The 16248-nt window shown below is 48.0% G+C and overlaps 2 protein-coding genes across 2 annotated transcripts; one reads left to right on the forward strand and one right to left on the reverse strand.

Moving 5' to 3' along the window:
* Positions 1 to 618: 618 nt before the first annotated feature.
* Positions 619 to 3667, reverse strand: LOC101158678 (proteasome subunit beta type-7). Its single transcript, XM_004086586.4, has 8 exons — positions 3472 to 3667; positions 3299 to 3392; positions 2873 to 2970; positions 2446 to 2586; positions 2010 to 2125; positions 1703 to 1761; positions 1130 to 1281; positions 619 to 1016 (listed from the first exon to the last, which is right to left on the reverse strand). The coding sequence occupies exons 1-8, from the start codon at positions 3534 to 3536 to the stop codon at positions 905 to 907; spliced, it is 837 nt and encodes a 278-aa protein (XP_004086634.1). The 5' UTR covers positions 3537 to 3667; the 3' UTR covers positions 619 to 904.
* A 1343-nt stretch (positions 3668 to 5010) lies between these two features.
* Positions 5011 to 15416, forward strand: LOC110014793 (histone H3.3). The gene is made up of 5 exons (XM_023960501.1): positions 5011 to 5266; positions 8905 to 9046; positions 10148 to 10272; positions 14429 to 14503; positions 15119 to 15416. Exons 2-5 carry the CDS (start codon positions 8929 to 8931, stop codon positions 15245 to 15247), a joined length of 447 nt encoding a protein of 148 aa, XP_023816269.1. The 5' UTR covers positions 5011 to 5266; positions 8905 to 8928; the 3' UTR covers positions 15248 to 15416.
* The last annotated feature ends 832 nt before the right edge of the window (positions 15417 to 16248 follow it).

Raw genomic sequence — 16248 nt, forward strand, 5'->3', positions numbered from 1 at the left:
AGTCCACACCCCTTCAGCTCAGGACCTGAAAGCAGCTCAGGAAAATCTGTCAAACGTTAGAGGTGGGGGGCAGCAGGCACCACAAGCTCTTACTGAGGGATCTGATTGGTCAGCTGAGATCTTGAATAAAGAAAGCAAATGAGGATTATTAAGAATATATTAACAAAAGGTATCAGATCCAGAACGCTTCTTCTGACCAATAGAATGACTGAGGAACATCTGGTCATTTCTATAGACATGTACGGGATTCTGGTTTCTTGGAACCAGCAGATACTTCCTGTTTGGAACGCCAGGGGGAGGGGCGTGCCCAGTCCAGGTCTCCATACACAGTCACTGGTTAACTCTTGTTCTATCCTAGGCACTTTACCATTGGGAGTTGGGTCATCTAGACCCACTAGACAGAGCTCTGAACCTTTTTTCTTCAATGATTTGTGATCTTCACTGGTGTCCATGGATTACATGAAATCTTTCCACCTTTATCCACCTTTGTCATGGTAGGGGGAACACGTCAATGGAAGGGGGGGTCATCTAAGCACAGGGGTTACGGCCTCACACCCTCATATCTAGAGCCGCCCACCGACACACCCAGAATCCATGAACAAAACCCGTAACTGTAACTTCAACACTTTTCACAGTATTTTTCAACTGTTTTGATTTTATTTGACTTCAGCGAAACAAACATGTTCAAATGTGCGAACAGAAGGATTCATACTGCGGCTCCTACTCTCCTCATGGAACGGATCAAGCATTTCACTTTGCGTGTTCCATTGGTCATGCTAACACAGATCCGTTAGATACTGCTGAGGACGAATGCCGGTAAGAAAAGGAGGTGATCAAATGTGAGCCATGTTCTTGCATGTACGGACGTCGTTGCATATTTGAACATGCCGGATGTAGACATTTTTTATTCAGTGTCCATCATCTGAACAGTTGCGTCGACCACGTCCAGACTGAGAGGAGTTTGGGTTTTGGTCAGGACAGGCGTAGTTCCCGGCTTGTACCTGTACTGTCCCTCTCTGAAAAACACAAGCAAGACACGTTTGCAGACACAGCACTGTTGAGTTTCAAACCCTTCTGCGGTAACCATAGCAACCACTTCTTCAATCATGAGGGCTCTAACTGTACCAACCTTTTCCCCTTCCCTGCTGGCCTGTCGTAACCTCGTAGGTACTCTGCTCCGGCCGCGGTGATGACGCACAAATCCACGTTGCTGCCCGAGCCCAAATCACAGAAGATCCCGGCAGTGATGGCGTCTCTTACCAGCCTCTTCGCTTCATCCAGCTTCATAGAAAAGAGATCACAGCAGCAGTGTTGATCCAAAAGTCCACCAGGACAAAGAGTCCATGACGGGACAGAACCGGTGCTGTCCCCACCAAACTAAACGTCAAAAGATTCAGGAAAAGAAAGGGTTTGGCTCAAATCCTCCTCAAAGAGACCCACTGGCAGACGGAGCATCGTTTGATCCCGACCCCTCCTCCTGAGGGCGTCATGTCAGAGTCCCGCTGGTGGTGGGATTTTCCTCTGCAGTGAGCCTCATGGAGCTCACGGTTTGTCTGCTTCCTGTTCACAGCCGCTGCATCTTTTAGCTTTCCTGCTCGTCCTCCACTCACTGTTTTAGATGTGGCTCTTTCTGTGCATCTGCTGTGAATCCCCCCCATGAGCTTTGCACCACAAAGACAAACGAGAAGAAAAGAAGTCTCACCTCCATGTTTGCTTTGAATCTGTCCTCAAACACAGAAACAGCAGCAGCAGCTCCGGATCCTGAAACCAGGTTCACAAGCATGGAATGTAGCATAAATATCTGTCTCTTGGTTTTCCAGCTGATCTCACAGGATCTATCTCTGGAGTTAGGAACCAGGTCGTTGATCCTTCTCTGCCTCACAGACAGATTTTCTTAGGAATGTGTCCAAAAGCAAACCCAACACATGAAGGATGAGCAGAAAAAACCAAAAGCTTTCAAACAAAGGTGCTGGCCGCGGTCTGCTGCCGTCAGCACGTTGGTCACTTACCCATCGTGAGGAAAGGAAGTTTGTCATAGGAACCATGCGGATAAACACTGTACAGGTGAGCTCCAGTCACATCCACCCCTCCAACAATCACTGAAGAACCCATGTGGCCCTGGTATCTGAGGAAACACCTCAATGTTCTGTGCACAGGCTGACATCCATCCATCAATGAGATTCTCTAGCTACTTGGACGCGGTATCATGACTCGGGTCGGACACACTTTAAGGAAAGTTTGACAGGAAACTGATGAGCGCTCGTCACATGCATGTCTATGCTAGTTTTGGACATGAAGCTCGTTCAGACTGAAATGACTCCAGCAGGTGGTCTTGAACACTTTCTACCGGTTTCTCCTTCAGAAACTCTGAACTCTCGAGTACTTGAAGCATTGGAAAGACGTCTGCTTTGGTGTCCTGCACGTCTAAGGACAGTCTCTGCTTACCTGAACAGCATCTGTTTCAGTTGTCTCGTTACCATGGCGACAAGGGGGGGTCGGCCTGTGTTGAGTGTGTGGAGCTCAACATTGGACGCCATCATCTGAGTTGCAATCTCTGCGTCTGCAGCCACACCGGCCCCGCAGCAGCTAGAACAGGATGATTGTCGTTGCTCACTCACTTCTGTTCACCGGAGGATCTGGGTTTTCCACTAAACTAAACACTAGAAAACAACAAAACCTTCTATTCATCATTAGCATTAGCTTCTACTCATGAGTCAGCCTGATGATGGCTCCAAAAATCTCGGACATGCTGAGCCAAATGAAAACTTCTACGCTCTTTACAGAACCAACTCGGTGGGATGTGTAACAATATAATCCATCCGTCAGTGCCTGAGAGAAACCCACTGGAGTCAAATCCACAGACACAACTCACTAGATTTGGGGAGCGATGTGGTGAATCTTCCTGCAGTTTTTGTCCGCCACTACCATGTCATCAGTAGCTCTGGTGTCGGCTCCCAGGATCACTCCATCCTAAGAGACAACAGACACTCATCCAAAGGCCTCCGGGGAACCATTTCCTTTCAAATGTGTGCCGACTAAAGGCCAAAGGCCTGGAAGTGAACCATCAACTCGCAGAAACAAAAACAGCAGCTGAGACAAAAACAGAAGCAAAAGTCTGGATTTCTAGTTTTTGTTTGGATTTCTTCCTTTTGGTCGTATAAAACCTGCTGAGCGCTGACCAAAGGCTAGAGTGGCTCCACCAAGTCACTGCATTCTGAAGAATCTGACTGGCTGCGACCCAAAGCGCCGTTTGAACAGCGTCAGAGTTTCAGACAACAAACTTGTGTTTGTGTAGCACCTTGTACACAATCCCAGCGATGGTGGTCCCCGTCTTCCTGGCGCGAGGAGCTTTGGAGCTGACATCGGACAAACTGGACTCCAGCACAGCGTTCCTGAAAATGTGAGGAGGGACAGGACAGACAGAGTCAGGGTCACATGAATTCACCTGAGACGGCCTCAGCTGTTCTTTACCTCCGGCTGTTTTCAAAGCAGAAACCTCCACTTTTCTCCTGACAGGGATTTAAACTCTGAAGCATCTTAGGTTCAGTCGGGAGTTAAATTCTAGGAAAAGATCCGTTCTGCTTCGTCAGTGTGCTGCTTCTCCTCTGCAGTTTCTACTTTTACTTTCACTTCTTGAGCTTCAGCCCGGCCTTCCTGTTTCCTGCACAAACACACTGTAAAAAATCAAAGCAAACATGGCTACCCTCTAGATCAGTGTTTTTCCACCTTTCCTGAGCCACGGCACACTTTAACCTTGACAAAAGTCCCGTGGCACACCAGCATCCAAAAAAAAAAAAGAGGAGAAACTCTATAGTCTGTACTGATCTGCAGTCCCTCCATGATCTCACATACATTTTTGTGATAATTGTGGCAGAAAAAGCTGGAAGCTGCAGCTGTTTTTTCTGAAAGATGGAATAAAAGATTTAAAAACTGTCTGATGTGTGTTCAATGTGGTTTCAAGACGTTTAACAAGGACTCATTGTACGCTGTCACTTTAACCCAATGCATCCTGGGAGATGTAGTGATGTGTGTTCAATGTGGTTTCAAGACGTTTAACAAGGACTCATTGTACGCTGTCACTTTAACCCAATGCATCCTGGGAGATGTAGTGATGTCAGACAGACTCTCTTCTCTGAGCTTCATTGTTTTGTTCTCTTGTTCCACGGTCTGACACCGGATTCTGTGGAAAGCTACACCGCCAAAGACGAGCTTTAGCTGGTGTTTCTGTTGGAACTGAGAGACTTTATCAGCAGAATCAGAACAAGGAAGTGAAGACTTTAACCACTTCTGATTGGTCAGACTGATGATGTGTGATTAAGCCTCCAAGAATGATTGGTGGAGACAGTTAAAGGGGCGGGACTTTTCAGAAAACAGAGCTGAAGCTACGGCTAAATCGCGGTACCGTCATTCTGATCAAAGTGTCTTTAATAGAATCAAATAAACACAAAGAAAAAAGTATTTTATAATCTTTCATATTCCTTACTTCTAAGTGTTTTATCAGGATGTTTGGATGAACACAGAGCTGATATCCTGGAGATGGGAAATTATTTACTTCAGTTAATGAGGGTAATTTCCCACGGCACACCTGACCATCTGCGTGCCGTGGGAGATGGTTGAAAAACACTGCTGTAGACCGTCAGGGATCTGAACAGAAAAGCTCAAACGGATCATTGCATCACTGGCAGAGCGGTCCAGGAGCCTTCATCACATCCCTACATGTCCTGCATCTGTAATCTGGGATGTAAAGAGCACGAGCCTCAAAGGATCATGGGACTTGTATGTTGGTATAACTGACCTGGACTACAAATAGAAGGAGACAGATACGTGTCTCTGTTGGGGACATGAGTAACAGCTGTCCATGATCAACTTTACAGTCTTGTCTCACAGCCGTGGACTAGAGCTGAGGTCTCTGCAGATGAAGATGGGGTCTTCGTGTGTTTCTGCTGCACTGTTAAAGAATCATGAATAAAATCCTCAGTTTAACTTTTTCCTCCTGCAGTTTCATCAAAGATTTCATTTATTTTAAATAACTTCCTGAACGTTTCTTCTTCTGTTTTTCCTGCTTATCTCTGAACTGTAAACTGATTGAGTCATGTGTTTGGGGCGGGAAGGTATGCCCCGCCCCTGCTTCATGCTGATTGGTTGATAAAGTTAAACTCCACGTTTGAATTTCAGGCTCGTGCCAGAACCGCCAATAAACCACAGAAGAAGAGTTTCAGGCTGAAACGGAGTCGGATGTTGTGATCTCGTCGGGAGGAAGACTCGGGTAGGTTCTGCTGGTTCTGCTGGTTCTGTTGAAGACAGACGGTCAGTGAAGGACGCGCGTCGTCGTCTGTCACGCGCTCGCCGGTTTGTCCCGCTGGAAAAGCGCGTGCCCGGTCTTTAGCCCCGCGTTAGAACCGCTTCCGTTAGTCCGGTAATGGCGCGTCATCAGCGGACCCTCACCGCCAGGTCCTGCAGAACCTGCCCTGCTCAAAGGTCTCGCGGCAGCAGGAATTTAGCTGAGCTTCAGACCAGTAGGGGGCGCTGTTTGTCCTCTGTCGGTTCTAGGCTCGGAGATCAGGAGATCGTTTCCATTTTCCTCGGTTTAGGGCTGAAAGCAGCGGTTCTCAGACTCGGGGGGCCTCTGGGGGCCTCTGGGGCCACAATGTGACATAAAAACCTGAAACATCTGAATTTAGTTTGAAGGATTTCCTCTGAAACCTTTGAACACCCGTCCGTCCATCAGCTGGGACTGACGTCTGGACTGACATGTTCACCTTTCAGCGAGGGGTCGCCACAGCCAATCAGCTTCCACCGATCCACACAGGTGGTTGGCACTGACACAACCCAGCATTTTACCCAAGCTGGGGGCAAACCCAGGCGGACCCCACTTGGTGGGGAGTAGCGTAAAGGGTCTTGTTTAAGGACCCACCGTGGATGCAGCCCATCCCACGCCCTGGGAATCGAACCCTGGTTTCCCATGTCCCACATGCAGCCCACTGAACCATCCAGCCGCCTTTGTTCGCTGGCCGTCGCCGTCTGAGACCAGAGCAGAGCTTTACACCTTCTAGAAACTAAGATGTTTGCTTTTGAATGTAACTGTGCCGTCAGACTGTAAACAGAGTACTGCTCCTCTGTCAGACTGTAATCAGAGTACTGCTCCTCTGTCAGTCTGTAATCAGAGTACTGCTCCTCTATCAGACTGTAAACAGAGTACTGGTCCTCTGTCAGACTGTAATCAGAGTACTGCTCCTCTGTCAGTCTGTAATCAGAGTACTGCTCCTCTATCAGACTGTAAACAGAGTACTGGTCCTCTGTCAGACTGTAATCAGAGTACTGCTCCTCTGTCAGTCTGTAATCAGAGTACTGCTCCTCTATCAGACTGTAAACAGAGTACTGGTCCTCTGTCAGACTGTAATCAGAGTACTGCTCCTCTGTCAGTCTGTAATCAGAGTACTGCTCCTCTATCAGACTGTAAACAGAGTACTGGTCCTCTGTCAGACTGTAATCAGAGTACTGCTCCTCTGTCAGTCTGTAATCAGAGTACTGCTCCTCTATCAGACTGTAAACAGAGTACTGGTCCTCTATCAGACTGTAAACAGAGTACTGGTCCTCTGTCAGACTGTAATCAGAGTACTGGTTCTCTTTCAGACTGTAATCAGAGTACTGGTTCTCTTTCAGACTGTAATCAGAGTACTGGTCCTCTGTCAGACTGTAATCAGAGTACTGCTCCTCTGTCAGACTGTAATCAGAGTACTGCTCCTCTGTCAGACTGTAATCAGAGTACTGCTCCTCTGTCAGACTGTAATCAGAGTACTGCTCCTCTGTCAGTCTGTAATCAGAGTACTGCTCCTCTATCAGACTGTAAACAGAGTACTGGTCCTCTGTCAGACTGTAATCAGAGTACTGCTCCTCTGTCAGTCTGTAATCAGAGTACTGCTCCTCTATCAGACTGTAAACAGAGTACTGGTCCTCTGTCAGACTGTAATCAGAGTACTGCTCCTCTGTCAGTCTGTAATCAGAGTACTGCTCCTCTATCAGACTGTAAACAGAGTACTGGTCCTCTGTCAGACTGTAATCAGAGTACTGGTCCTCTGTCAGACTGTAATCAGAGTACTGCTCCTCTGTCAGACTGTAATCAGAGTACTGCTCCTCTGTCAGACTGTAATCAGAGTACTGCTCCTCTGTCAGACTGTAATCAGAGTACTGCTCCTCTGTCAGACTGTAATCAGAGTACTGCTCCTCTGTCAGTCTGTAATCAGAGTACTGCTCCTCTATCAGACTGTAAACAGAGTACTGGTCCTCTGTCAGACTGTAATCAGAGTACTGGTCCTCTGTCAGACTGTAATCAGAGTACTGGTCCTCTGTCAGACTGTAATCAGAGTACTGCTCCTCTGTCAGACTGTAATCAGAGTACTGCTCCTCTGTCAGACTGTAATCAGAGTACTGCTCCTCTATCAGACTGTAAACAGAGTACTGGTCCTCTGTCAGACTGTAATCAGAGTACTGCTCCTCTGTCAGTCTGTAATCAGAGTACTGCTCCTCTATCAGACTGTAAACAGAGTACTGCTCCTCTGTCAGACTGTAATCAGAGTACTGCTCCTCTATCAGACTGTAAACAGAGTACTGGTCCTCTGTCAGACTGTAATCAGAGTACTGCTCCTCTGTCAGACTGTAATCAGAGTACTGCTCCTCTGTCAGTCTGTAATCAGAGTACTGCTCCTCTATCAGACTGTAAACAGAGTACTGGTCCTCTGTCAGACTGTAATCAGAGTACTGCTCCTCTGTCAGACTGTAATCAGAGTACTGCTCCTCTGTCAGTCTGTAATCAGAGTACTGCTCCTCTATCAGACTGTAAACAGAGTACTGGTCCTCTGTCAGACTGTAATCAGAGTACTGCTCCTCTGTCAGTCTGTAATCAGAGTACTGCTCCTCTATCAGACTGTAAACAGAGTACTGGTCCTCTGTCAGACTGTAATCAGAGTACTGCTCCTCTGTCAGTCTGTAATCAGAGTACTGCTCCTCTATCAGACTGTAATCAGAGTACTGGTCCTCTGTCAGACTGTAATCAGAGTACTGCTCCTCTGTCAGACTGTAATCAGAGTACTGCTCCTCTGTCAGACTGTAATCAGAGTACTGCTCCTCTGTCAGACTGTAATCAGAGTACTGCTCCTCTGTCAGTCTGTAATCAGAGTACTGCTCCTCTATCAGACTGTAAACAGAGTACTGGTCCTCTGTCAGACTGTAATCAGAGTACTGGTCCTCTGTCAGACTGTAATCAGAGTACTGCTCCTCTATCAGACTGTAATCAGAGTACTGGTCCTCTGTCAGACTGTAATCAGAGTACTGGTCCTCTGTCAGACTGTAATCAGAGTACTGGTCCTCTGTCAGACTGTAATCAGAGTACTGCTCCTATGTCAGACTGTAATCAGAGTACTGGTCCTCTGTCAGACTGTAATCAGAGTACTGGTCCTCTGTCAGACTGTAATCAGAGTACTGGTCCTCTGTCAGACTGTAATCAGAGTACTGCTCCTCTGTCAGACTGTAATCAGAGTACTGGTCCTCTGTCAGACTGTAATCAGAGTACTGGTCCTCTGTCAGACTGTAATCAGAGTACTGGTCCTCTGTCAGACTGTAATCAGAGTACTGGTCCTCTGTCAGACTGTAATCAGAGTACTGGTCCTCTGTCAGACTGTAATCAGAGTACTGGTCCTCTGTCAGACTGTAATCAGAGTACTGGTCCTCTGTCAGACTGTAATCAGAGTACTGGTCCTCTGTCAGACTGTAATCAGAGTACTGGTCCTCTGTCAGACTGTAATCAGAGTACTGGTCCTCTGTCAGACTGTAATCAGAGTACTGGTCCTCTGTCAGACTGTAATCAGAGTACTGGTCTTCTGAACGTCTCTTCTTCTTTTCCCACAGTGACACACGGCTGGACAGGAAACCATGGATCCCAGTGCGTTCCATAGCCGCCGGAAAGGCCGAGCGCCGCGCCGTCGCCCCCCATCCGCTCAGTCCCCCTCCTCAAAAGCCTCGCCATCAAAGAGACGGCGTGCAGCTGCAAGTAAATATCACGGCTGCTTGGCTTCTAGTTTCCACGTTTCTGCTCCAAAGCGTTCAGCTGTCAGTTCTGATGACGGCGTTTTCAGCCCCCAACTGTCCACGTTCTCCCACCCACAAAGATGGCAGGCCTGTTCATCACAGGTCCACCTCAACTATAGAGACTAAATGAGGAGTTCTTTGACTGCATCTCTGCATCATTTCTCCTCCAAACAGGACGAGTCGAGTTCTGACCAAAAGTTCTACTCTGGTTCCATCTGAGCTGATCAGAACCCTCTTGTGGATCCTCCAAATGCCCCGCTGTAGTTTCTGCAGAGCGGCAGGTCTTCACTAAAAATTCACCTCTGACTAACGGGCGGGACGGATTTGACCCCTTGTTTACGCTCTCTCCTGCTAGCTTACAGGCCCGAGCTAGCATTAGCGCTGCAACAAAAACAGCGAGCACTATGGGAGCTATCCAGCCGTACAGTTCTGATCCGGATTCCAGCCCAGAGTCTGAGTTGACACCAAACCAAGGCCGAGCATCAAACCACGGTGGTCCATCTTTACAGGTTTTAGTCTGATCCGGGTCACCAGGCTGTTGGCGCCCCGGGTCGGCGCCAACAGCCTGGTGACCTGTTCTGGGTGAGCCTGGCTTCACCCAACATTCATGGATGGTTTGACCCAACTGGGGTTTGAACCTGCAACCTCAGGGGGGAGCCTCCACCACCGTTAGGTCCACATGGAGAAATGACACGCTGACCTGGGCCCCATCACGGGGGAAGGACCATGCTTTTAAGGGGGAACTGTGGGGTGGGGGTGGGGTTTAAAGGTGAGCGACTGACGACCACAGACACGTTTCTGTGGCAGGCGGTCGTTCTCTCTGTGGTGGGGGCAGGATGGGGGCTGCACTGGGCAGAACCATCATTGGAGCCGTAACCAGAAGGTCTGAGCGGCGATGGTTAGTGGACTGTACCACTCTGGCTCCCGGACCGCTGACAGGGGTGTTCTTCTGTCTCCATAAGCTGCAGGGCTTCAGGAAAAAACCCAAACGCTGAACCAAAGCCGTTTCCGTCTGAGGCGGCGTGACCTGAATGAGTGTCTCACCAAATGTCTGTCTGTGCAGAGACGCCTCCTTCACCCCCCAAGAAGAAGAGGAGGTTCAGAGTCGGAACCCGGGCTCTAATGGAGATCCGCAAGTACCAGAAGAGCACCGACCTTCTGATCAGCAAGCGACCTTTCTCCCGACTGGTGAGTGGGGGGGGGTCACTTCTCTGGTCTGTTTGTCAGACAAGACTTTGGGCTTAGCAGGACTTTATGCCTTCAGTGTTTTTGAAAAGCTTCACCGTGAGATTAAACTGGTGTGGAAATGCAGAACTATTTGGTTTTTTATTCAATTCAATTCAATTTTATTTGTATAGCCCAAAATCACAACAACAGTCGTCTCGATGGGCTTCGAAGTAAAACATGAACTCAAAAGGATCACGAATACAAAGAGTTCAATAGAAAAATACTAAAATGAACTAACAAACTGACTAAGCTATACTGGCATCCCTGCCCTTAGACCCCCCTTCGCGGTAAGGAAAAACTCCCAAAAAAACCGGATTCCGGAAAAAACAAAGAAACCTCAGGGGTGCCCACATGAAGGAGGGATCCTCCCCCAGGACGGACAGGCGATTTACCAGAAATCTTAGAGAAGAATTAACTTATCTAAATCTACAACTACATATATAAAAGTCCAGCAGACGAGCTTCATCCAGCCGTGGTTGTGGGGACAGTCAAAGGCGCGAGTCGAGCCGGAGACAGGAACCACAGCCAGGTGTAGGAGCAGGAGCAGAGACGAGGTAGATGGTCAGGAACTGGAGCACGGATGAGCCAACTGGAGTCTGGAAGCACTCCCACTCCCCAGGAGGGGAAAGAGGAAAAGAGGGACAATACATGAATCGCACTGCACCAAACAGAGGCATGGAGAACTAAATGATGAATAATGATCAAGAATAGAGTTTCAGTCAGACAAAAACTCTTGCAGTAGAATACATTTATTTCACATACTTAATTTAGCTCTTAGTTGGCATTAACAAACTTTGATTGGCATAAGGCTCCGTACAATTCCATGAAATAATTTCCATAAACTTTAGGGTAAGAAACCCCGAACGGAGCCCACAGGTGGAAGCCGGGGAGGAGGGTGGGGCGACGAATGCAGCACTGCGGTAAGAAAGAGAATGAACGGCTGCACACCTGGACTTAAATAGAACGCTGAACAGGTGAGTTAATTACTACCGCTGGGGGGGGGGCTGCAGAGTTTTTGGCTCCCAGAAAGGCGAACTCGTTCGCTGCTATTCAAAGCACTCTAGCTTGAGATTCTCTCAGCCGTTGTGATGCAGAAACAACGGCCTGAAAACTCCTCTTTAACCCGGTTCCTCCCCCCACAGTGGGTCAGGAAAGTATCTGTCCGTCTCTTCAAGTTGCCCCCCTAAATAAGACCAGATGTCCATGATGTTCACCGTAGATCTGTGAGAAACAGAACAGAAACAAAATCCAGGAAGTTGCAGAGTTTGATTCTGTAAAGATTCATTTTAAGGATGATCTGATTCATCGTAATGTCAGTTCCTTTAGAACAATCCGATTGGATCTGATCCTCTGTCCTAAAGTGGATCCAGATCCTGTGCCCTAAAGTGGATCCAGATCCTGTGCCCTAAAGTGGATCCAGATCCTGTGCCCTAAAGTGGATCCAGATCCTGTGCCCTAAAGTGGATCCAGATCATCTCCCCTAAAGTGGATCCAGATCCTGTGCCCTAAAGTGGATCCAGATCCTCTGCCCTAAAGTGGATCCAGATCCTGTGCCCTAAAGTGGATCCAGATCCTGTGCCCTAAAGTGGATCCAGATCATCTGCCCTAAAGTGGATCCAGATCCTGTGCCCTAAAGTGGATCCAGATCCTGTGCCCTAAAGTGGATCCAGATCCTGTGCCCTAAAGTGGATCCAGATCCTGTGCCCTAAAGTGGATCCAGATCCTGTGCCCTAAAGTGGATCCAGATCCTGTGCCCTAAAGTGGATCCAGATCCTCTGCCCTAAAGTGGATCCAGATCCTCTGCCCTAAAGTGGATCCAGATCCTCTGTCCTAAAGTGGATCCAGATCCTCTGCCCTAAAGTGGATCCAGATCCTCTGCCCTAAAGTGGATCCAGATCCTGTGCCCTAAAGTGGATCCAGATCCTGTGCCCTAAAGTGGATCCAGATCCTGTGCCCTAAAGTGGATCCAGATCCTCTGCCCTAAAGTGGATCCAGATCATCTGCCCTAAAGTGGATCCAGATCCTCTGTCCTAAAGTGGATCCAGATCCTCTGTCCTAAAGTGGATCCAGATCCTCTGTCCTAAAGTGGATCCAGATCCTCTGTCCTAAAGTGGATCCAGATCCTGTGCCCTAAAGTGGATCCAGATCCTCTGTCCTAAAGTGGATCCAGATCCTGTGCCCTAAAGTGGATCCAGATCCTCTGTCCTAAAGTGGATCCAGATCCTGTGCCCTAAAGTGGATCCAGATCCTCTGCCCTAAAGTGGATCCAGATCCTGTGCCCTAAAGTGGATCCAGATCCTGTGCCCTAAAGTGGATCCAGATCCTGTGCCCTAAAGTGGATCCAGATCCTGTGCCCTAAAGTGGATCCAGATCCTGTGCCCTAAAGTGGATCCAGATCCTGTGCCCTAAAGTGGATCCAGATCCTGTGCCCTAAAGTGGATCCAGATCCTGTGCCCTAAAGTGGATCCAGATCCTGTGCCCTAAAGTGGATCCAGATCCTGTGCCCTAAAGTGGATCCAGATCCTGTGCCCTAAAGTGGATCCAGATCCTGTGCCCTAAAGTGGATCCAGATCCTGTGCCCTAAAGTGGATCCAGATCCTGTGCCCTAAAGTGGATCCAGATCCTCTGCCCTAAAGTGGATCCAGATCCTGTGCCCTAAAGTGGATCCAGATCCTGTGCCCTAAAGTGGATCCAGATCCTGTGCCCTAAAGTGGATCCAGATCCTGTGCCCTAAAGTGGATCCAGATCCTGTGCCCTAAAGTGGATCCAGATCCTGTGCCCTAAAGTGGATCCAGATCCTCTGCCCTAAAGTGGATCCAGATCCTCTGTCCTAAAGTGGATCCAGATCATCTGCCCTAAAGTGGATCCAGATCCTCTGTCCTAAAGTGGATCCAGATCCTCTTGATCCAAACTTCCAGACAGAAAGTCCTGCTACTGAACAGTTTTCCAGATTCTTGGATTTCTTCCAGATCATCAAGTTAAATGAAATCTGTGTCCAAACCAACAAGTAAACTAGAATGAATGTCAAATCCATTCACATGTTAGTTTCCTAAAGTTCACCACTGTTGTTTTTCCACATCCAGAGAATCCAAAGGGAACATTCTTAAAACATTCTAGACACTGGATGGTCACATGACTTTATTCACAGTCTGTCCACACTTTGGACTGGAATGATGGACATTGATGACATCACATGTGTGTTGTTGCTGTGATTGGTCGGTTTTACCTTATAGTCACATAAACCTGCTGTACCTCAATCCAGATGTTGTTTTCCAAGATCAATTATAGATTTATATCATTTAGAAATGGTTTTATAGTGATGGATATCGATTAGATTAATAACTTGCCTCAGACAGATGGATTTGGTTGGATCAATGGATTTATTGATTGATCATTACATCCTTATTGATTACATATATATTTTCAATTTGAGCAATTCAGTTCCTTCACAGATCTGTTTCTTCTGTTAGAAGCTCCTTTGTCCTCCACTGGTTACCTGTATTGATGTCACCTGTTTGAACTGGTTACCTGTATAAAGACACCTGTCCACACCCTTAAACAGACCAAAGAGCTGTCAAAAGACACCAGGGACAAGGCTGTAGACCTGAACTAGACTGAGATGAACGGCAGCAGAAGAGATCAAGAGTTGCAGAAATGATTAGAAAATGGAAGAAACACAAGATCACCGACGATCTCCCTCCACCTGGGACTCACGCCAGGTCTCACCTGCTGGGTTCAGATGGCCGTGAAAACCATGAGGAAACGGCCCAGAACTACACGGGGGAACTGGTCCGTGAACTGAACAGAGCTGGGACCACAGGAACGCAGGTTACTATGGTAACAGCCCAGGTCCAGGCCGGTCTAAAGTTCTCCAGAGACCGGACTGGGAGAAGGTCATGTGGTCAGAAGAGACCAAAATGGAAGTCTCTGGTAGAAACGCCACTGGCCGTGTTTGGGAGGGGCTCTTGGGGGCTGTTGATCCATACTAAGGAAAGAATGAATGGGGGCATAAATGGTGAAATCTGGCTGAATCCCATCAGTGAGGATGAAACACGACTGAAATTTAAATGTTTAGTTTTTGCTTTTGGAACATCAAAGCTTTTTTTCTTTGCTTCAGGTTCGTGAGATTTGCGTCCAGTTTTCCCGAGATGATCTACGATGGCAGGTTTACGCTCTGATGGCGCTGCAGGAGGTTAGCATGTCTTTATTTCTGGCCTGATAACCGCGCAGCTTAGACGTCTCTTTAAGTGTTAGCTTCTGGTGCTAACCAGTACCAAACCAGAACCACAGACTGGACTCCTCCACAGTTCAGTTCACCCATGGCAGAACTTTGGCGATGGCAGGAGGTCAGAGCCTTCAGGTTTGAAGGGGGCTGTTTCCTTTCACTAATGCATGTGAGGTCAGAGGTCAGAGGTCTGGTCCTTAGCAGTGAAGGCAGACGCTAACTGTTGTGTGATGATGACCTAAGTATGGACACATATTCAGGGTCTCCACAGCCAATCAGCTTCCTCCGTCTGTCTTCATCATCCTCTACCAGCAGCTACCTTCACGTCTTCCTTCTCTGCATCCAGAATCCTCCTCTCTGGTCTTCCTCTAGACTCAGCATCCTTCAGTCTCTCCTCTGGACATCTCCAAATCATCAGTCTGACTTTATCTCCAGAACGTCTGCCATGTTTAAACTCACTATTGATAATCGTTCTGCGTAAAGTAGAACTGATGCTGTGAGGAGCAGCAGTTGATGTCTGGACTGCAGTGACTCCGTCTGGCTGAGACTCTGCAGACGTTAACCATCCCGTCTGTCTTTCAGGCTGCAGAGGCCTTCCTCGTCCTGCTTTTTTCTGATGCCAACCTGTGTGCCATCCACGCCAAAAGAGTGACGCTGTTTCCACGCGACATTCAGCTGGCCAGGAGGATCCGCGGCGTGGACAACCTCTGAGGAGCCCCAGACGGATGAGGGAACAAACGTTTCACTTTGCACTTCATCATGTTAATAGTTTCTGACATTTTATCCCAAATGTTTAGATTTGAACCTCTTGGATATTTCGGGGACATTCTACCAGTTTGTATTTGTTTGTACTGAATAAATATATTGTTTTTTGATACTTCATCTGCCTTGTTTACACAAATACACCAACTGAAAACCACATTTACTAACCGTTTTTCCTGAAATGACCAAACCACACAGCTTTGTGTCTCTGGTTAGTAACGGTTGTGTGGTTGGCTTTAGCACGCCTTGGCGTTTGGCCCCCTTCCTGGAGGGCTCGCCACAGCCGTCAGCGGCGCCCTTTCACGGATGCAGTGTTTTGGTCGTCTGGACCGGCTCATGAAAACTGCAGGCTAGACTGGACCCTGCTGGGGTTCTGCATGTCCTCCTGCAAACCTTTTCCTGGAAAACGGGGAATGCTTCAGATCCGCTAACGGAGCCGCTGGTGGTTCAGCCGGAGCCTCAGTGGCTTCGTGGTGACGTCGTCCTGATGGGAAACGCTTTCAATCAGAACGTTCTAGCATCCAGGTGGTAAAGTGAATGTAAACAGGAATCTCTCATATGTTGGATTGGCAGCATGACTGATGACTGCGGTCTTCAGTTCCTTCATGACGGTGACCCAGAAACCCAGAAACCGTCCTTGGCAGCTCTTCCCAGTTCTGCCGTTCTCCAACAGGTTTTATTCTGCAACAGTAATGACTTAAATTAGTTACTATTTGCAGAACTTCTGAGCCATTCCTCTTCAACGGACTTTTGGCTTTTTGTAGAAAATTATGAAAATACACCCTGCTGGGGGGGGGGGGGGTGGCATGGATGTTTGGTTTCCAATAATCAGTAACAGGACAACTCAAAGAGAAACGATCAGCAGTTCAGAGTCTCCACCTTAGTTCAATGAATCTATATCCTGCTTTTCTCTAACCCATGTGCTATCCTATGGGGTCCAGATGACCCCC

This window comes from Oryzias latipes, chromosome 12, assembly GCF_002234675.1.
Source record: "Oryzias latipes chromosome 12, ASM223467v1".
In the NCBI taxonomy this organism is placed as follows: Eukaryota; Metazoa; Chordata; class Actinopteri; order Beloniformes; family Adrianichthyidae; genus Oryzias; species Oryzias latipes.

Excerpts from the sequence above, each read along its gene's own strand:
- LOC101158678 (XM_004086586.4), bottom strand. The coding sequence starts at position 3,536 with ATGCTTCAGAGTTTAAATCCCTGTCAGGAGAAAAGTGGAGGTTTCTGC. Across the intron at positions 3,393-3,471 it reads TGCTTTGAAAACAGCCGGAG|GAACGCTGTGCTGGAGTCCA; the intron begins GTAAAGAACAGC and ends TCACATTTTCAG. Across the intron at positions 1,762-2,009 it reads ACTTCCTTTCCTCACGATGG|GATCCGGAGCTGCTGCTGCT; the intron begins GTAAGTGACCAA and ends ACCTGGTTTCAG.
- LOC110014793 (XM_023960501.1), top strand. The coding sequence starts at position 8,929 with ATGGATCCCAGTGCGTTCCATAGCCGCCGGAAAGGCCGAGCGCCGCGC. Across the intron at positions 9,047-10,147 it reads GAGACGGCGTGCAGCTGCAA|AGACGCCTCCTTCACCCCCC; the intron begins GTAAATATCACG and ends CTGTCTGTGCAG. Across the intron at positions 14,504-15,118 it reads CTCTGATGGCGCTGCAGGAG|GCTGCAGAGGCCTTCCTCGT; the intron begins GTTAGCATGTCT and ends TCTGTCTTTCAG.